This window comes from Lacerta agilis, chromosome 8 (genome assembly GCF_009819535.1).
Source record: "Lacerta agilis isolate rLacAgi1 chromosome 8, rLacAgi1.pri, whole genome shotgun sequence".
Taxonomy (NCBI): Eukaryota; Metazoa; Chordata; class Lepidosauria; order Squamata; family Lacertidae; genus Lacerta; species Lacerta agilis.
This window is the reverse complement of record NC_046319.1, coordinates 63,067,155-63,084,497: the sequence shown is the minus strand read 5'-3', so window position 1 is coordinate 63,084,497 and position 17,343 is coordinate 63,067,155. Positions and strand designations below refer to the sequence as shown.

General features: G+C 45.4%; 1 protein-coding gene across 1 annotated transcript in view; it reads left to right on the top strand.

Moving 5' to 3' along the window:
- The window catches only part of OPRD1 (opioid receptor delta 1), a 40,773-nt gene extending 35,670 nt beyond the window's left edge, over positions 1–5,103 (top strand). Inside the window, exons 2-3 of the mRNA XM_033157908.1 lie at positions 1,881–2,230; positions 4,054–5,103. Coding sequence (XP_033013799.1) covers positions 1,881–2,230; positions 4,054–4,586 — 883 coding nt within the window. The 3' untranslated portion in view covers positions 4,587–5,103. The remainder of the gene's footprint in view (positions 1–1,880; positions 2,231–4,053) is intronic.
- The last annotated feature ends 12,240 nt before the right edge of the window (positions 5,104–17,343 follow it).

The window sequence follows — 17,343 nt, the reverse complement described above, 5'->3', positions numbered from 1 at the left end:
GCCTCAACTCCGCTGCCCTGGGCGGCGGAGAGGCTTCCTCTGCCACTGTCCAGCTGATTTACTGGAAATATAAAACTATCCCTCTTTAAAATGCCACCAAGATTTTGGCACTTACTTACCGACATTTATGTCTTAGTGGTTCAGGCAGCTCTTAAGTGTGCATATTGGCCTAGAATAAAAGAAAGCACTGGTTCCGATGTGACAGCAGAAACCACAGGGCATGTGCAGCAACAGCATCTTTGAGATGTTCAACTTTTCCTCTGCAATGATGGAGGGAAAACTAGGCACTCATTTGAGTCCTTTGCTTCCTTGAATAATTGAAGCATTCAAATCCATATTTAATGGATAAGTTCTTGTACACCAAGACAGTAAAATGAAGAAAATGGATCCTGGTGGTAAAAAGAGAGAGAGAAGAAAATCAAAGTTCTGGTCAGATATATTCCCTCTAGGAGAGATTAATGTGGGAAGGAAGGATATGAAAGAATAAAGGCGAAAGATGAGGGAAGGAGGCATTACAATAAGGAGCCTACTGAGGAGAAACTATAGTCATTTCTTCGCTCTCCTTCCCCATGTTTCAATAAAAAATATATTGCATTTTCATTCTATCCTTCTTCCAAAGGGCTCAGTGGCCTTTCCCCCCACCCCACTGGATCTTTTCTGACAGCCCTGTGAATAGGTTTGAGCTAATAAACAGCAACAGTCTCCAGGTCTTCCAGATGATTTCATGGAGTGAGGTCTTCCAGCTCCAACATTTATTTTATTGCATTTATATCCACCTTTTTTGTACAAGGAGCTCAAAGTGGTGCACACATGCATTCTACCCCTCCTCATTTTATCCCCACAACAACCCTGTGAAGTAGGTCAGGCTGAGAGGTGACTGACCCAAGGTCACCCAGTAAGCTTCATAACCAAGTGGGGATTTGAACCCTGGTCTCCCGAGTCCTAGTCCAACACTCTAACCCCTACACCACACTGGCTCCTTATTCTAAAGGCTAGTCCAGCCTTTCCCAGCTTCGGGTCCCCAGATCGCCCTCCTCTCCTGTGATTTCCAGCAACTGGTATTCAGCAGCAAACTGCCTCCGCCAGTGGGTGTACAACATAGCCTGACCACGGTGGTCCACGTATTGGTAACCTCAAGGCTGGTTTACTGCAATGTGCTCTGTGTGGGGCTGCCCTTGGGTCTGGTTTGGAAGCTCCAGCTGGTGCAGAATGCAGTGACCAGATTGCTGATGGGAGTTTCTGGCTGAGGACGTGTAGCAGCATTGTTAAAACAGCTGCATCAGCTACCCACCTGCTACCCAGCCAAGTTCATGGTCCTTGTATTGGGATTAGGAGGGGAGGATGCATATGGAATTAATTCTTTCCCAAGTTCAGTATGAACTGACCTGGCTGACACCCCCTGAACTAATGAGCAGGCATGAAATGCAGAGCTATCCTTCTCCAGAATTTGTGATGCAGTTCTCTGCTTTAAAAGGTAATGAGATGCATATTAAAAATGTGTACCGATTTAGCAATGCATCACTTGTGGAAAAAAAATATGGATTTTCATGCACTTTTTTATTAGAAAAGCAGATTAATGCTATTGGACCAGACGTATAAATAAATGCATTTGAAACTGACAGAGGCCAGAGCAAGAATGATAAATCCATCCCCAGAGGTGGGGGCCTGAATTTCACATACTATTTTGAACTAGCTGTATCGTTAATTGCAGGCCTCTTTCTTTTTTCACACCAGCTAAACAAGGGTACAACAACAAAGCCGAGAAATTTGACAGCTCGGGGGCCTTTGTTCATCCAGACCAGGAAACACCCATACTTCCTAGGCAGAGAGCAAACGTAATCTGCAGTTGACACGCTTTCCCCTTTGTCTCCTCCCTGCAGATACACCAAGATGAAAACAGCCACCAATATCTACATCTTCAACTTGGCCTTGGCGGATGCCTTGGCCACTAGCACACTGCCCTTCCAGAGTGCTAAGTACCTGATGGAGACCTGGCCTTTCGGGGAGCTGCTGTGCAAGGTTGTCCTCTCCATTGACTACTACAACATGTTTACGAGCATCTTCACCCTCACCATGATGAGCGTGGACCGGTACATAGCCGTCTGCCATCCAGTCAAGGCCCTGGATTTCCGGACCCCAGCAAAAGCGAAGTTAATCAATGTTTGCATCTGGGTCCTTTCCTCTGTCATTGGGGTGCCCATCATGATCATGGCTGTCACCCGATCTCAAGGCAAGTGTCTTGTTGCCACATTCCAGTCAATCCTCCTTTGTGTGGGCTTTGGAAGGCAGAGACGCCACTTTCCTGCTCTATAAACCACAGCCAGAGACGCCCATAAGGCTGTACATAGATGTGTGTGATTTTATCAGTGAGTCTGCTGTAAAAGTTCCCTCACCACATTTTGGACACACGTAGAACCTTCTGACTTGGACTAAGCTTAGGGAACAATGGATCTTTCCGTTTTCAGTGGAAGGCATATTAGCACAGCACTGTTTCAAGCATGATGCCCCCTCCCCACACCACAATACTAATTGGCTAGTCCCCGTCTCAGTCATGAAGCAACCTCCTCAGACTTCTCAGAGCAGTTTTGAATATGTTCTGCCACAAATAGCAGCTTCCTTCTTGCAATAGATAGAAAATGTCTCCCTCCCCCAAATAGTTCCTATGGGACCTTGGCAGAGGATAAAATAGTGTTTGGCTTTTTTAAAAGTTAAAGAACTCTCCCTGCACACCATATCCCCAACCTTGTTGCCTATGTAAAACCATACAGCACCCATTTAACGTAAATTCAACCATCTAGTCATCAGGAGGTGGATCTGAAGAACCGGCAAGAGCAACAAAGTAAAAAAGGGGGTAGTTCTAAACCACAGGGCACTAAATACTGGGACCCACCACCACGACAACCTTGTCTAAACTCCAGGAAAAGGAGCTATCTAAAAGCATGGTTCCAGAGACTCCTATTTCTGGACTGGGAAATGCAAGTCTCATGGGCTTATACTGTTCCGCTCCAAAGGCAGAGCAAGTATTGAAAATCCCAAATTCTTCTCCATCTCAGATTTTGATTCTGACCCAGAAGAAGATTCCCCTACTGGATGTGGGGAGCACAATGAGTCACATGGCTGAGATGGTGAATTGGGAGGGGCATTGGGATGTTCCTTCCCTCAACCATGGCCCACTGAGCCGCTTCCAGCAGCTAGCTGGCCAGTTGATTGGTTAGCTCACTAGCCCTGCCACCACTTCTCTCTACCAACTTCTGCCCCCACCCTGCTGCTTTCCTCCAGCCTGCATGGTAGCTGCCAACAAAGGCATGAGTGCTCAGTGCCTCGCTCTGAGAAATGGGTGAGGCACTATGGGCGAAGTTGCTTAGAGTTACTGTTTAACGTTTACCTTAAGTCTTTAAAGCCTCTTTGCTAGCAGTGAGCAAGCAACCAGGCCAGCAGGCAGTTAGGTTGGAGGAAGCAGCAGAAAGATAGGTGGCGGAGGCAGTTTCAGGAGCTGCAATGTCTTGCACTGACCCTGCCTTTTGTGTGCTGGAGCAGAGAGAGGTAAACTTCCCTTCCTTCTTTGGCTGGCACAGCCAGAACACCAGAAGAGAGCTGAAAGTCTTTGAAAGATCATGACAGGGATGCAGGCTTGGGTGGTGATGGAGAGAGCCTTTAGGCTCATGGAGAAGAGCTTCCACTTGCATTATTGTTGTTGTTGTTGTTGCTGCTGCTGCTGTTAATATCAGTAGTAGTATTACTAGTATTATTGATATTACTATTAGCATTAAAAATGAAATCTGCTTTATTCGCTTTGTGAGTTCCAGTTAGTTGATTGAGTCATATGCAAGACACTCTTGGGAATATTCCATTATGTTGGCATGAGTTAGGAGTTACAATATCAGCAAGTCCTGATGTTCCTACATTTGCTTCAATGAACAGACGGCAGTGAAAATCAGCATCTGTGCTGACGGAGCCTTGGGAAATAATGTCCAAGCTGGACACCTCTCTATCTCTGTATCTCCATCTGCTGAATTAAAGTCACCTCACTCTCTTCCTCTCCTTTCCCTGCAGGTGGCATCGTGATGTGTCTCCTGCAGTTTCCTGAACCTCAGATCTACTGGGACACAGTCACCAAGATCTGTGTCTTCATCTTTGCCTTCTTGGTTCCCATCTTGGTCATCACCATATGCTATGGGCTCATGATTCTCCGCCTGAAGAGTGTCCGCCTCCTCTCAGGCTCCAAGGAGAAGGACCGCAACCTGCGTCGTATCACACGCATGGTGCTGGTGGTGGTGGCTGCCTTCATCATCTGCTGGACACCCATCCAGATCTTTGTCATTGTTTGGACCCTGGTGGGCATCGACAAGAAGAACCCCTATGTGATGGCCAGCCTCCACTTTTGCATTGCCCTGGGTTACACCAACAGCAGCCTCAATCCTGTCCTCTACGCTTTCTTGGATGAGAACTTCAAGAGGTGCTTCCGAGAATTCTGCCTCCCCTTCCGGTCACATATGGAGCAGAGCAGCTTCAGCCGGGCCCGGAACACCACACGAGAGCGTGTCTCGACTTGCACACCTTCTGAAGTCCTCAATAAGTCGGCATGACTAGACATGGACAGCCACAAGAGGGGCTCCCGTGGACGCAGAGTGGATGAACTGCATTCAGAAGTGACCCAGGTCACAACTACAGAATTTTAGCTGAACCGTAGGAATGGCCAGAAGGGGGAGAAAGGCCTGATCACAAACATTGTGTACTTTTGCAAGTTGTTGCAAACGTTAAGTCCCCCCTACAACCATGAACAGAGTACCCACAGGAGAGGCATCAACTGCAAAGTGATATTTGGGTGTGAATTTCTTTGGTTCTGAAGTGAATTCTTAAGACTGGCATTGATTGAATGTCTTTTACATGGTTGATGTTTTCTTAATCATCCTGTGTTGGCTTTAAATAATTTTGAAAAGTTCACTGCACATATCTTTGTTATGTTGTAGATGGTTGGGCCTTTGATTAACACACCAGTGTTCATTCTGTTGCTTCCTCCATTCATTATTTGCTAGGTATTTTGTAGGGATCTACGGTGGCTCTGTATACTTCCTGGATTACCAGACTGCACTGTTCAAAAGACACCTCAAGTCATATCACTGACTCTCTAAACTTCCAAGATGCTCTGTGGACTTGGGTGTGTTCCCTACACAAAAAAACCTACTGCATTTATTTTTTAATCAAAGCAAAAACCAAACTGGTTAGGGAAATGCCCTGTACAGTCAATTATTTTCCCAGGACACTCCATTCACAGTGATTTGGAGGAGAAATATTGACCTAACTATTAAAAACTGTTTGTTCTTCACATAGACCATGCCCCCCCCGCCGCATCACCCCTAATTCTATACAAGTCAATGGTGATATCTCCCTTCCTGGGGGAGAAGGGGTTGTATCCCCAAAAATCCAGCAGGGAAACAAAAGTCCAACAATGTAAGGTTCTTGCTGGAGTGCATTGGCAGTTCCCCCATCCTGGTATTTCCTGCACATTCATGCTCTTTTCCCCACTCCCATTACCCCCTGTAATTACTACTGTATCCACTCCAAAATGGTAATGCTTCCCTTGCAGGGGAACCAGTTCAACTATCATTCTGAAATTTGGTGTGCTTCATCCCTTCATAAAGGCAGAATATGCCTGCAAATAGCATCACATGCTGGCAGAAAACAAAATACCTTTTCTTTCTTTTCTAAATGAAACTTTAAAAGTGTTGTTCACACACACACACACACACACACACAACCCTAGTTGTATCTCCTAACATTTGGCTGGCTTGATACACTCTGGAGGAACTAACGTGCCTGCAAATTTAATCCACTCATATGAAAAGCAATATATAGATAGTCTTTTCTTTTAGATTCCTCATTTTAGTGAAGATGGGGGAGCTTCCTTCTCAACAAATATAATTTTGCCTCAAATTATGAGTCAAACTGGAAAACTACAGAGTGGCTCCAAAACAGATTGAGCTGCTTTCCAAAGCTACAGATAAAAACTGAATCTTGTGGCCAGGGCACACCCTTAGTGTTTTGATGAGCCAATATCAGACTCCACTTTAGCAGATAATGGAAGTATTGAAATGATGAAGTACAACATGTTGCATAAGATACTGTTTCTGTTTCACTTTGTTTTTTAGTGAACATGCCACTGGCCACCAAATTTAAATTCAGTTATTCATTCGGAGGAACAGATATTTGATTTTGATTTGCATATTTGAAACAGTCAGTTTATTCCAACTCTTGCCAGGCGAGGAGAAGGGAATGCCACAGTACTGGGAAAGGACTCTAGACCTCTGCTAGTAAGAGCTTAATCACAAAGTAATCAGTACTGCTCAGCAACAGAAATGGGAATATTGTGGGTTTTTTCATGCATTGCTCATCTGTGTTATTACTGTTTTATCTCTCTGTAATAAGCAAAAATTGGCAAACCCATTAGCTCGCTTCTCTAATATGAGCTGCCCTTCTAGCTCTGGGAAGAAGACCATGCAGCCAACTGAACTCTGGATAGGGAGACAGAAATGAAAAGTTGGTGGCACCTCATGCATGGGTTACCTTTGAATCCTCCTCATAATCAACAGCAAGTTGTACCACTGCAGGGAGAGTCGCTCTTTATCCTCGTTGCTCCACTGTGCCAAAGCAACACAAATCCAAGGGAGCCTGCAAGTTCAAATCAGGATTCTCTGATAGCACAAAAGCCTTCCTTGAATTGTGAAGGCTCCCTTCTCTTTTGTATTTTCCTCGCCGTTCTGACGTTGGAACCCTGGGGAGCCAGCTAAAGCCTTTCTACATCCGCTCAGGAACTCCAGCAGCGAACAAAGGCACCCATTGAACTGCCCCTTATTGTATATATCAATGTCCCAGGAATGCCACAGCGTTACTCAGGTGGCAGTTCCTGTGTGAACAAGCTTTGGGACATCGGCAACTGAGGCCTGTGTATCATTTTGGTGTGTCTGGTGTTCAACCGCTTTCTGCATTGTTGTTTACTACTGCCTTACCTCCTCAGCTTCCCTGGTGTGATATCTGACCTACTTAGGTCACAGTGTCTGGAGTGGGGGGGGGGAGATTGGTGGCAAAACAAAAATCTAGACAAGGAACATTTGTATTTCAACAACAGAACTGACTCAATAAAAGGGGTCAATGAACTGCAAAGTATTTGCTATTTATTTTCCATCTGCCGTACCTCAAGGATTTCGTACAGCACCCCAGAATCCTGTTTTGCAATGCTCGTCACTTTGCATCCCATTAGGCAGGCAGAGTCACAGCAAGTGCAGCAAGGTAGTGAACGTTTTTCAGACCAAGTCCTACTTTAACATGGAAACCTGTTGGGAGCAGCACTCCAGTAGCGGGAAGGACTGAACCCAAATGTGGACTGAGGCACGGACACAAAGCTATTTCCCATGGAAACGGTGTCATGTCATTTCACTCAAGTGTCACCTCCCATTTTTGCCATAGATTTTCTTTTCAGAGTTTGTATAATAAATAAATAAAAAATGATCTCCAGTAAACTTTATTTATTTGAAAATGTTTATAAATGACTAAATTTTAAAACAAACAAACAAACCTCTCAGTGGTCCTGACTGCACAAAAGGCAAACAAAAAACAAGAAACTCAGCAGTCCCAGCAGAAGAATGCAAATAACACCAATGCACAGCTGAACTGCAAACCCTGTCTTGTAGTTATTCACAACCTCAAGATTCAAATTGCAACTGCACTTTAAAACAGCAACAGCAGCAGCAACAACAACAACAACAACCCTGCATGTATGCAACTACAAAATGGATTAATGGCTTTCTGTAAACTTATTAGGAACAAAATTTTCTCTCCGCACTGAGATGCTTCCCCCCTGTGTTTTGATCTCCTCAAAGCAGATCTTCTCACAGAGGAAGGAGACAATTGCACACTTTGCAAAAACATCCAAGCTCCTTTTCCCTTTCTGCTGCTCCCTTCTGAGCAATAGGTGTGCCTGAGGGGACTCAGAGGGCCCAAGGACATGCAGGTGGCTTCCAGCCTCATGTCCAGAGGCTCTCCACCCCTTAGGCATAGTCACAGTTGCCTGACTCTACTTGCCATGTACAGTAGAGTCAGGGCAGATACAGGCACAACAGGGATAATCAAAAAGCTTACAAATCTGGGCAGCCAGATCAGCACCTTGGAGAGCTCCCAGTGAGTCGTGGCTGGCTGAGGATGCTTATTTCATTAAACAATATGGGAAGAGAGGGATACCGCAAAGAGCTGGAAAAGTCTGAGGGCTTAAGATGGTACACAAGGCGTGTTCAGTTTTAAAGAACATTGGACTCCTTAAGGCAGGCATGTCCAAAGTCCATTTTGGCCCGCCGGTTGTTTTAATCTGGCCCCTGTGGCAGTTTATTTCCTGGGGTAAAATCCTTAAAAAAGCTGAACAATTTCAATCCTAAAAAAAGGTCAACAAACTTGGCCGGCCCTTTGGTCGGCCCTCACGCATGTTCACTTCATCAAATCTGGCCCTCTTTGAAAAAAAAGTTTGGATACCCCTGCCTTAAAGCAGGGGTTGGCAACCTAAGGCCCATGGGCCACAAGTGCCCCATGGGGGGGTCATCTAACCGGCCCATGGACCCCCGCCACCTGCTCAGGGACCCCCGGCGCCCACTTGCTCGGCTCCCATGCGCTGCGCTAAATCGGCACGGAGCAGAGCAGGGACCGCCTTCCGTGACACTGGCTGGCTTCCCATTGGGTGCAGGAAGCTCCTGCACCCAATGGGAAGCTGCGCATGCCTCTTCTGCACCAGAAGGAGCGCTGGAAATAACATTTGCACATGCATGCACGCACACTCCAGCCCACCGCAGCGTCTGCAGGACCATGAACCAGCCCAAGCCACAAAAACTTTGCCAACCCCGTTTTAAAGGACCCTTGTCCAGTTTTGCTTTCTTAAGAAGAAGAAGAGGAAGAGTTTGGATTTGATATCCCGCTTTTCACTACCCGAAGGAGTCTCAAAGCCAGTGTGGTGTAGTGGTTAAGAGTGGTAGACTCGTAATCTGGGGAACCGGGTTCGCGTCTCCACTCCTCCACATGCAGCTGCTGGGTGACCTTGGGCTAGTCACACTTCTCTGAAGTCTCTCAGCCCCACTCACCTCACAGAGTGTTTGTTGTGGGGGAGGAAGGGAAAGGAGAATGTTAGCCGCTTTGAGACTCCTTCGGGTAGTGAAAAGCGGGATATCAAATCCAAACTCTTCTTCTTCTTCTTCTCAAAGCGGCTAACATTCTCCTTTCCCTTCCTCCCCCACAACAAACACTCTGTGAGGTGAGTGGGGCTGAGAGACTTCAGAGAAGTGTGACTAGCCCAAGGTCACCCAGCAGCTGCATGTGGAGGAGTGGAGACGCGAACCCGGTTCCCCAGATAACGAGTCTACCGCTCTTAACCACTACACCACACTGGCTCTCTTAAGCTTCTGCAGAGCTGAAATGGTCGTGTGGCTGGGGATCCATCTTTCAAATTTGAGGATGGGAATAAGGCTACATCTTCTAGTGGGGAGGACACTCTCTGTACCTCCCCCCAGCTCTGGTCTCAAGAGTCCCTGTTCTACTCTCTCCATGGTGTCTCTTCTCTTGCTTCCATAGAACATTTCCGATTGAGAGGCAGAAGGGAAACTCGTATTCGCAAAAGCACACTGATTCCATTGAAAGGATAGTTGTTTGCTTCAGTCCACTCACAGAAGCTGGCATTCCCGAGAGCAGGTGCATCTTGCTGATGACTGGAGGACTGCAACATCAGGAAACAATTTGCAAGAGTAAATGAGACATCACAGGCACATCACCACAGATGGAGCCATCCAAGCACATCAGATGCAACACTTCTACAGTAGAGTCTGTTCATACATTGAGCTCCCTACCAAGTGGAAAGAAACCAAATGATCTGCAAGCATGCGTGAACAAGCCCTAAGCATCTCAAAAACCTGGAGAAACCCGCATGTCTGTTCTTCTGCTAGAATTATACTGACAGGCTCCATTACACTGATGAGTTGCATGCATGACCCAGATTCCCCACCCCCAATAGTCCACATGTACAGGCTCATCAAAGGCCTGGCCTACACACACAGCAGAATCAGCTAGAAGAGATTTGAGGTGGCAGAATTAAAGCTGGGCTACAGATTGAGCTCAGATTCCTCCCCCCTCACTTTCAATGAGTGAAAATGAAGATAGCAACACTTTTTGGAGGTCATTCTTGCTGGGGAGGCTTCCCGTTAACCTCATGCCTTATAAGTGTGCTAGGCATATGCGTTTTCGCAAACAATTTCTCTCTAGCTGAAGTCCTGTTTGTACATTACCCCCAGAACGCATGCCACGCCCCTGCGGGTGGCGTGCCCCGCCCCCAGAATGTGTGCCAGCCCCGCCCCACCTGCTTCCCGCCCCTGGTGCTGGAGCATGAAGCTCCACCACTGGGAGGAGGAAGAGGGAGCACCAGGGGGTGACAACTGTTGGACACAGTGTCTTTAGAAAGCATTCCAGGTCCACCCTCCCCCAGAACCCGGTGTGCCTTGAAAGTAGGAGATCAAAGAGCTCAAAGGCAGAGGGCCCTTGTCAGCACCCGTAGAGGTGATAAGCATGACGAATGAGGAAGTGGGAGAGACGGGGTGTGTGGAGATTCACTCAGGACAACACCATTATCCCAAGAGGCTGTGTTCCAAGCCTCTCTGTGTAAATACTGAGTAAAAAGCAGATGGTAAGAACTTTTCCTTGTCTTCTACATTCCTGGCAACCTGCTGTGGGACTTGCTTACTGCCGCCTGACAGATGGAGAACAGAGAGCAGTCTGTGGATGTGTGCAGAATCTGGCCTACTGTACAGAGGTGAAATTCACATTTGTTGCTCTTGAAATGTTGTCCAGAAGGGAAGGTGGCTCTGTGGCTAAAAAAGAGTTTTCCCATCCCAGCCTAGGCCATCAGCGAGTCCCGCCCCAAATGCTAACCGGAGCTAACCGGACTGTTTTTGCATTTGGTGATGGTGGAGGGTGGGTGTGCATGTTGTTCTCTGAATGTTTTGGACTGCAATGGCAATTAGTCCCAGGCAGTGTGACAAATGGTCAGGGAGGGAAGGATGTGAAATTCAGCATCTGACAGGCGCCACATCAGCTGCCTTTGCTGTACACATTTGCCTAGGAATGGACATGCATAGCATGTGTGGGGAAACTACAACTCCCATCAACCAAAGCAAGCATGGCCAATGGCCAGGGATGATGGGAGTTGTAGTTCAGCAACATCTGGAAGGCCAAAGGTTCCCCGCAGTCTTTGTAGCACATTGGCTACCCCTCCTCTAACGCCTAGTGTGAATATCCAAAAGCAAAGTGGCCTAGAAAGAGGATGTTTATTTGAGTAGCCGAATATATTATTCATTTCACTTAAGAAATGCATTCAAGAGTGACCTTTCAAGAAAGCAGGAAAGGGAAAACATCTTGAAAGCTTAACCAAACAAGGAAAAGACAAATTGTTTCCTTGTCACTTTCTTTAACCCCTCTTCAATCTCTTCAATCCAATTAGCATTAAGATTGGCTCAGTGACAACAGCTGCTCACCAGGAATATTTTGTAGGCGATTTGCATGTTGACAGCTGGATTTTGTGTACCTTCTAAACCCTGATATTTGCAGAGGCAACCTTCTCAAGTTTTACATTTCAATCGCAGCTAGCATTTGGAACAATGTGTTATCCACACACTCCCCCAAGTTCCCTCACACTCTCCCAGGTGAATGACTCAGGCTGTGTTCACACTCCTGTTTACTGTGCACTCACTGTGATTTCATTGCTGGGTTTTTAATCCGCGTTCACACAACATTATCCAAAATGCATACATATCCTGTACTTTGTTATAAAATACTGCTGTTTGGTACATTGCTTCTCAAGCTAGTCCATAGCCAAGGTGTGAACACCTTGGCACAAGTTAAAGACATATCTGCCCTGTCTGTGGTCCCTGGTGTGGACACAAACAGAAACTAATCTGACATTAATGAAGCCATGCAGATGTGAACAGCAAGAGGGTTAGTGGAAAGAGCTGTGAAACACATGGGAAGGAGGGGGCAATTTTGCTGTGCTCTAGGGCAGTACTGTGAACACACCCTAAGCCTGACTTCTCAGGCTCAATTGACACATGAAAAAAACAAAACAAAGACAGAACCATCTGAGAGCCAATGGTTAAATCCAGCTAAGTTTTACTCCAAGTAAAGGTAAAGGTAAAAGGACCCCTGACCATTAGGTCCAGTCGTGGGCAACTCTGGGGTTGCGGCGCTCATCTTGCTCTATAGGCCGAGGGAGCCGGTGTACAGCTTCCGGGTCATGTGGCCAGCATGACTAAGCCACTTCTGGCGAACCAGAGCAGTGCACGGAAACACCGTTTACCTTCCCTCCGGAGCAGTACCTATTTATCTACTTGCACTTTAACGTGCTTTCGAACTGCTAGGTTGGCAGGAGCAGGGACCGAGCAACGGGAGCTCACCCCATCGTGGGGATTCAAACTGCCGACCTTCTGATCGGCAAGCCCTAGGCTCTGTGGTTTAGACCACAGCACCACCCGCGTCCAATTTACTCCAAGTAGTCCCAAGGAAATTCATAGACCTAACAGCCCAAACCTGACCGTGTTTACTCAGAACAGAAATACGTTCTGTTGAACTGAGTGCAGCTCACTCTCAGGTAAGTGAGGTTGGGAGTTGCAGCCTTAGTCGTGTTCATTTATTTCAGTAGATCTACTCTGAGTAGGACTAGCATTGGCTGCAACGCTAGACCTGCAACTCTAACCCCACTTACTTGTGAGTAAGCCCTATAGGATTCAATAATTCACTCGAATGAGTAGATAACATGAGGGTTGCCCGGTAAGCTTCCTTTTTCCAGACCTGTATTAACCAGAACCATTATATTTCAGAGTGTTGGCCCTCGCAAGACAGTGTGCAAAATAACTGCATAGCATTATTAGGAGGAGGAGGAGGAGGAGTAAATTAATAACAGTAACAATTTAAATTATGGATCGCTTCCCATGAAGTCGCTCAAAGTGATTTCACAATCCAATAAAAGCATATTTAAAACAACTATCTATCTATCTATCTACACACACACACACACACACACACACACACACACACACACAAAATTTCAAATCCTTTATAGATGCCAACTGGGATGGGGTGTGTGTGGAATCCATTTAGAAGGCTTGTTGAAAGTAAACATAAAACTGCATAAACATAAAAATTTGCAACATCAAATTAAAGCCCACATTACACCCCTTACAATGAGCAGTAGAGCATAATAAAAGCCGTATCAAATAAAATTAAAACCCACATTGAAGCCCCTTAGAATGAGTCAATCAGTTAAAAAGCAAATTAAAGGCAAAACATCTTAAAGGAGCGATCCTCTCTTTACTGGTGCAGGGTCTTCAGAAAACGATGCAAATGCTGGAAGGAGAACATGCCTTGAAAGTCCTCTGTTCTGCTTCGAGAAAACTTTGTTGGCATAGGTGTCTTGCCAGCCGAGCAGGAGGAATGAGGCATGCTGGGGGTGGGTGCAGAAAGGCCGCATCCTAACCTCCTTCACAATCCCAGGGTAATCTGGCTTCAGTTATTCCTGCTCTGAAAGCCTCCGATATTGACTACTGCAACGTGCTCTCCAGGGAGCTACCCTTGAAGACTGTTAGGAAGTACAGCCGTGTTTCAGTTGACATATTGTTTCAGAAAATGAAAAATAGGTAGGCTTGCCATTAAATGTGAACTGAATCCAATTTCTCCACCCACCCCCAATCCCATCAGTATCAGGTAGGGTTGCTCTACCTAAGTTCTTTTAAAAGTTACCAGCGGTGGGGCTGTGCCTACTTTCTGAGGAAGAGCATCCCACAAATATAAGCCAACTGCTAAAACTGCCACCATTCCTACTACTCATCAGCCTCTTATAAATGGGCCAGAGAGCTAACCCTGGGCAAGATATGACACTCCCTCTGCTTATTCATTTGCTTTAATAATAATCTTCCTCCACCATCAAACCTGCCTCTTCCCCAGCTGTGATCCAGGACCCTGAAGGCATAGCAAGGTATATATATAGCCAGGTAATTGTTCTCAGTAATGAGAAAGTAATGAAAGGCAAGGCTTGATCTCTGTTGGCTTAACATCCAGCACAGCTCATACCTAAGAGGCGTCTCACACTCTCATCTTCCCTTCTAGCCCTCTCTCAGATCCGTGAGCTATATGGTAAATCATGTGGTGTCATGGCTAGCTTGGTTGCTGCGAATGAGCAGACGGGGACTGGACTAAAAGAGGTGGACATGTCTGAATGAGTGTGGATGAAATAATTGTTTTGCAAAACAAAACGTGTATGTTAGGGAACGATGCAACCAAAATGTGTTGAGAGAAATTTGCACCCAAAGTACTGGTGGATTTTCAACCCCATAAGGTAGAAGAGCTCCCCCCCCCCCCACAACTGTTTTGTCCAGATCTCATGCTGTACTCTGGACGTTTTCAATATTCCAAGGGGCAAGGGCTAAAGGACAACTCTCTGCTTCTGGGTTCTCCCCAGGCAAAAGAAGCCAAATTAAACAGTAGCAGATGTTGCCAAAGAAGTCCCAAAACACCAGTTTAGAACCGAGGCTTAATCCAAATGAACACACCACCAAGATGAAGAGGTGGGTGTTTTCTTTTTTTAAAAAAATTGGCTCAGCTCTAATTACAACTCTCAGCATTAGCCAGCTAAGATGTGTCTTCAATTGGGTGAGAAGCCTTGTATAAGAGCATGGACTCAGTCTGGGCCCCTGCTTTGGGTGAATGTAATCTGAGCTGGTGGAAAAGAATTAGGAGAGTGAAATGCAGTGAGGCTGAACTGCAACAAATGCTCACATGTGACCTGCACATTGCACATCTAGAGAGCATCAGTGCAGGAAGTTAGTGGGTCCCCACAGCAATGCCAGCAGCTTTCCTGCAATAGTTCAACATGGTTGAAAGGATTTAGATGGCTTGATCTCAGGTTGATGGAAGGGAAGTCCTTTGAGGGCTGTTTTTTTTTTTAACTAGTCCTGAAATGCTTAGCTCCCTCCTTTTCAGTTGCCCCATGTCTTCTGGGGAAACCACTATTCCAGTCTTCCCCAACCCTTTGCCTTCTGGATGCTGTGGACTACAACTCCCATCAGCCTCAGCTGCAGTTCAGCATCTTCTGCAGGGTCACAGGTTAGCCACTACTGCTTTCAGTCACCTAGAGCACCAGCTGCCCATAGAATTTAGAGTAGACACTGTGGGTGGCATACCTTGCAAGGTACAAGGACATGCTCATATTCTCACCTTTGATTTCTCATCTTCAAGATTCTTCCCTATCACCACTACACATTGCCGGATGCTGTTTTCCATTTGTAAAAGTTTATAGAATTATGCATGGCAGAGAGAGAGAGCGGAGAGAGAAACATTTCCCTTCCTCTCTTGTAACGCTAGAACTCATGGGCAGAGATGAATGTTGGAAGATTCGGAACAGATGAAGAAAAAACATTTCTTTCCACAGCTCCTAGTTAAACTTCTGCAGGAGACACAGATGGCTACACACTTGGATGGCTTTAAAAGCAAATCTGCCTCTGAATACCAGTTGCTGGGTTAGGGTTTGGGTTTGGGTTAGGGTTAGGGGGGACTGCTACACTGGCATACCCACACTGTCCCGACCACCACTGTCCTGCCTGACTCCACACCATCCTGGTAAGCAGCAGCGATATCACTCTGGGGAGGGTGGTGCCAGCCATTCCTACATAACACAAAGTGAGAAGTATTTCATGAGAACTACCTGAAAATGATTCACAGATGGTATTTAACTCCAAGTAGGCTTTCTAAGATGTATAAGACTGAATCAGAAAAGTGCTGGAGATCCAAAGAGGTGGAGGGAATGTTCTTTCACATGTAGTGGTTAAGAGTGGTAGACTCGTAATCTGGGGAACCGGGTTCGCGTCTCTGCTCCTCCACATGCAGCTGCTGGGTGACCTTGGGCTAGTCACACTTCTTTGAAGTCTCTCAGCCCCACTCACCTCACAGAGTGTTTGTTGTGGGGGAGGAAGGGAAAGGAGAATGTTAGCCGCTCTGAGACTCCTTCGGGTAGTGATAAAGCGGGATATCAAATCCAAACTCTTCTTCTTCTTCTTGTAAAAGGGTAACAGAGTATTGGGAAATGATCTATAATGAAGTGGAAAAGAAGTTTCAAAGTACTTTCCCCCCCAAAAAACCAGAGTCCTTTCTGTTGGGGATAATTCAGACTGAAATTCCCATGTGTAAAAAAAAAAAAAAAGGTTATTTATGTATGCTATTACTGCGGACTGTGTTTTGTTAGCCCCAAAATGGAAAATGAGTGAAGTCCCAACCAAAGAAGAATGGCAACTTAAGTTGACAGAATATGCACAACTTGCAGACTTAACATACAGAATAAATGGAGAAGAAGAACATACGTTTAAAGAAGATTGGAAAACGTTTAGTGACTATAAGGGAAATAATTCTGTACAGCTGAAAATGCTGGCAGCATTAAGATAAATTCAACAGTGTAAATAAGTTTCAATGGATGCAATAATGAAATACTGAATGGTATAGTTTTTGTAAAATATGCAGGGATTTATGATATGTAAAATGAACCATGGGAAGAGAAGAAGGGAAGTCATTGATATTTTAAGGATGTAAAATGAGTATTTTAAATTGTAAAACAAAAAAGTTAATAAAAATTATATATATATTTTTAAAAAAACAAAGTGTGAAGTATTTCTTTCCTGTGTATATAAGAGCAAATGTGTATCTGTATGACAGGAATGGAGATCAATAGCTTGTCGGGGCTTGCATAGTGCTGCATTGCTGAAGAATTTCTATTACTTCTTTTAAACTTTGAACCTGCAGCAGCAGTATATATTGTATGAATGGAATATCTGCGTCCACCTACAAGGAAATGCCTTCCAAACAGATGCGACTGCAGAAAACCTTTTAGAAAAGCTTATGGAACACAGCAGCCTTTGCAACCATGGTCCTTCTTCTGGATTTCAAAGGCTTTGAGCAATAAACCTTTGTATCCTATTATTGTAGTATATCCAGAAGCTACAAAATATACCGGTATTTAGCCAGCTCAGAGCTCAGAACAGATTTACGTGAGATTACATGCCATGCCTGTACTAAAACATCGTAAAGCCACGTAATACCATTTAGCCATTAATGTACATTTTTATTAGCTACCAGTTACAGAATTTGGGCCGTTTTAAAATTATTGCAAATGTGTGTGAAATAAATGTGTTCAGTCGGTTTTATTCGGTTACTTGCACTCAGAGATCAGTCAGGAATTATGTTCTCTAGGTTTTGGTTTTGAAACACATGATAAAACAGCCTTCC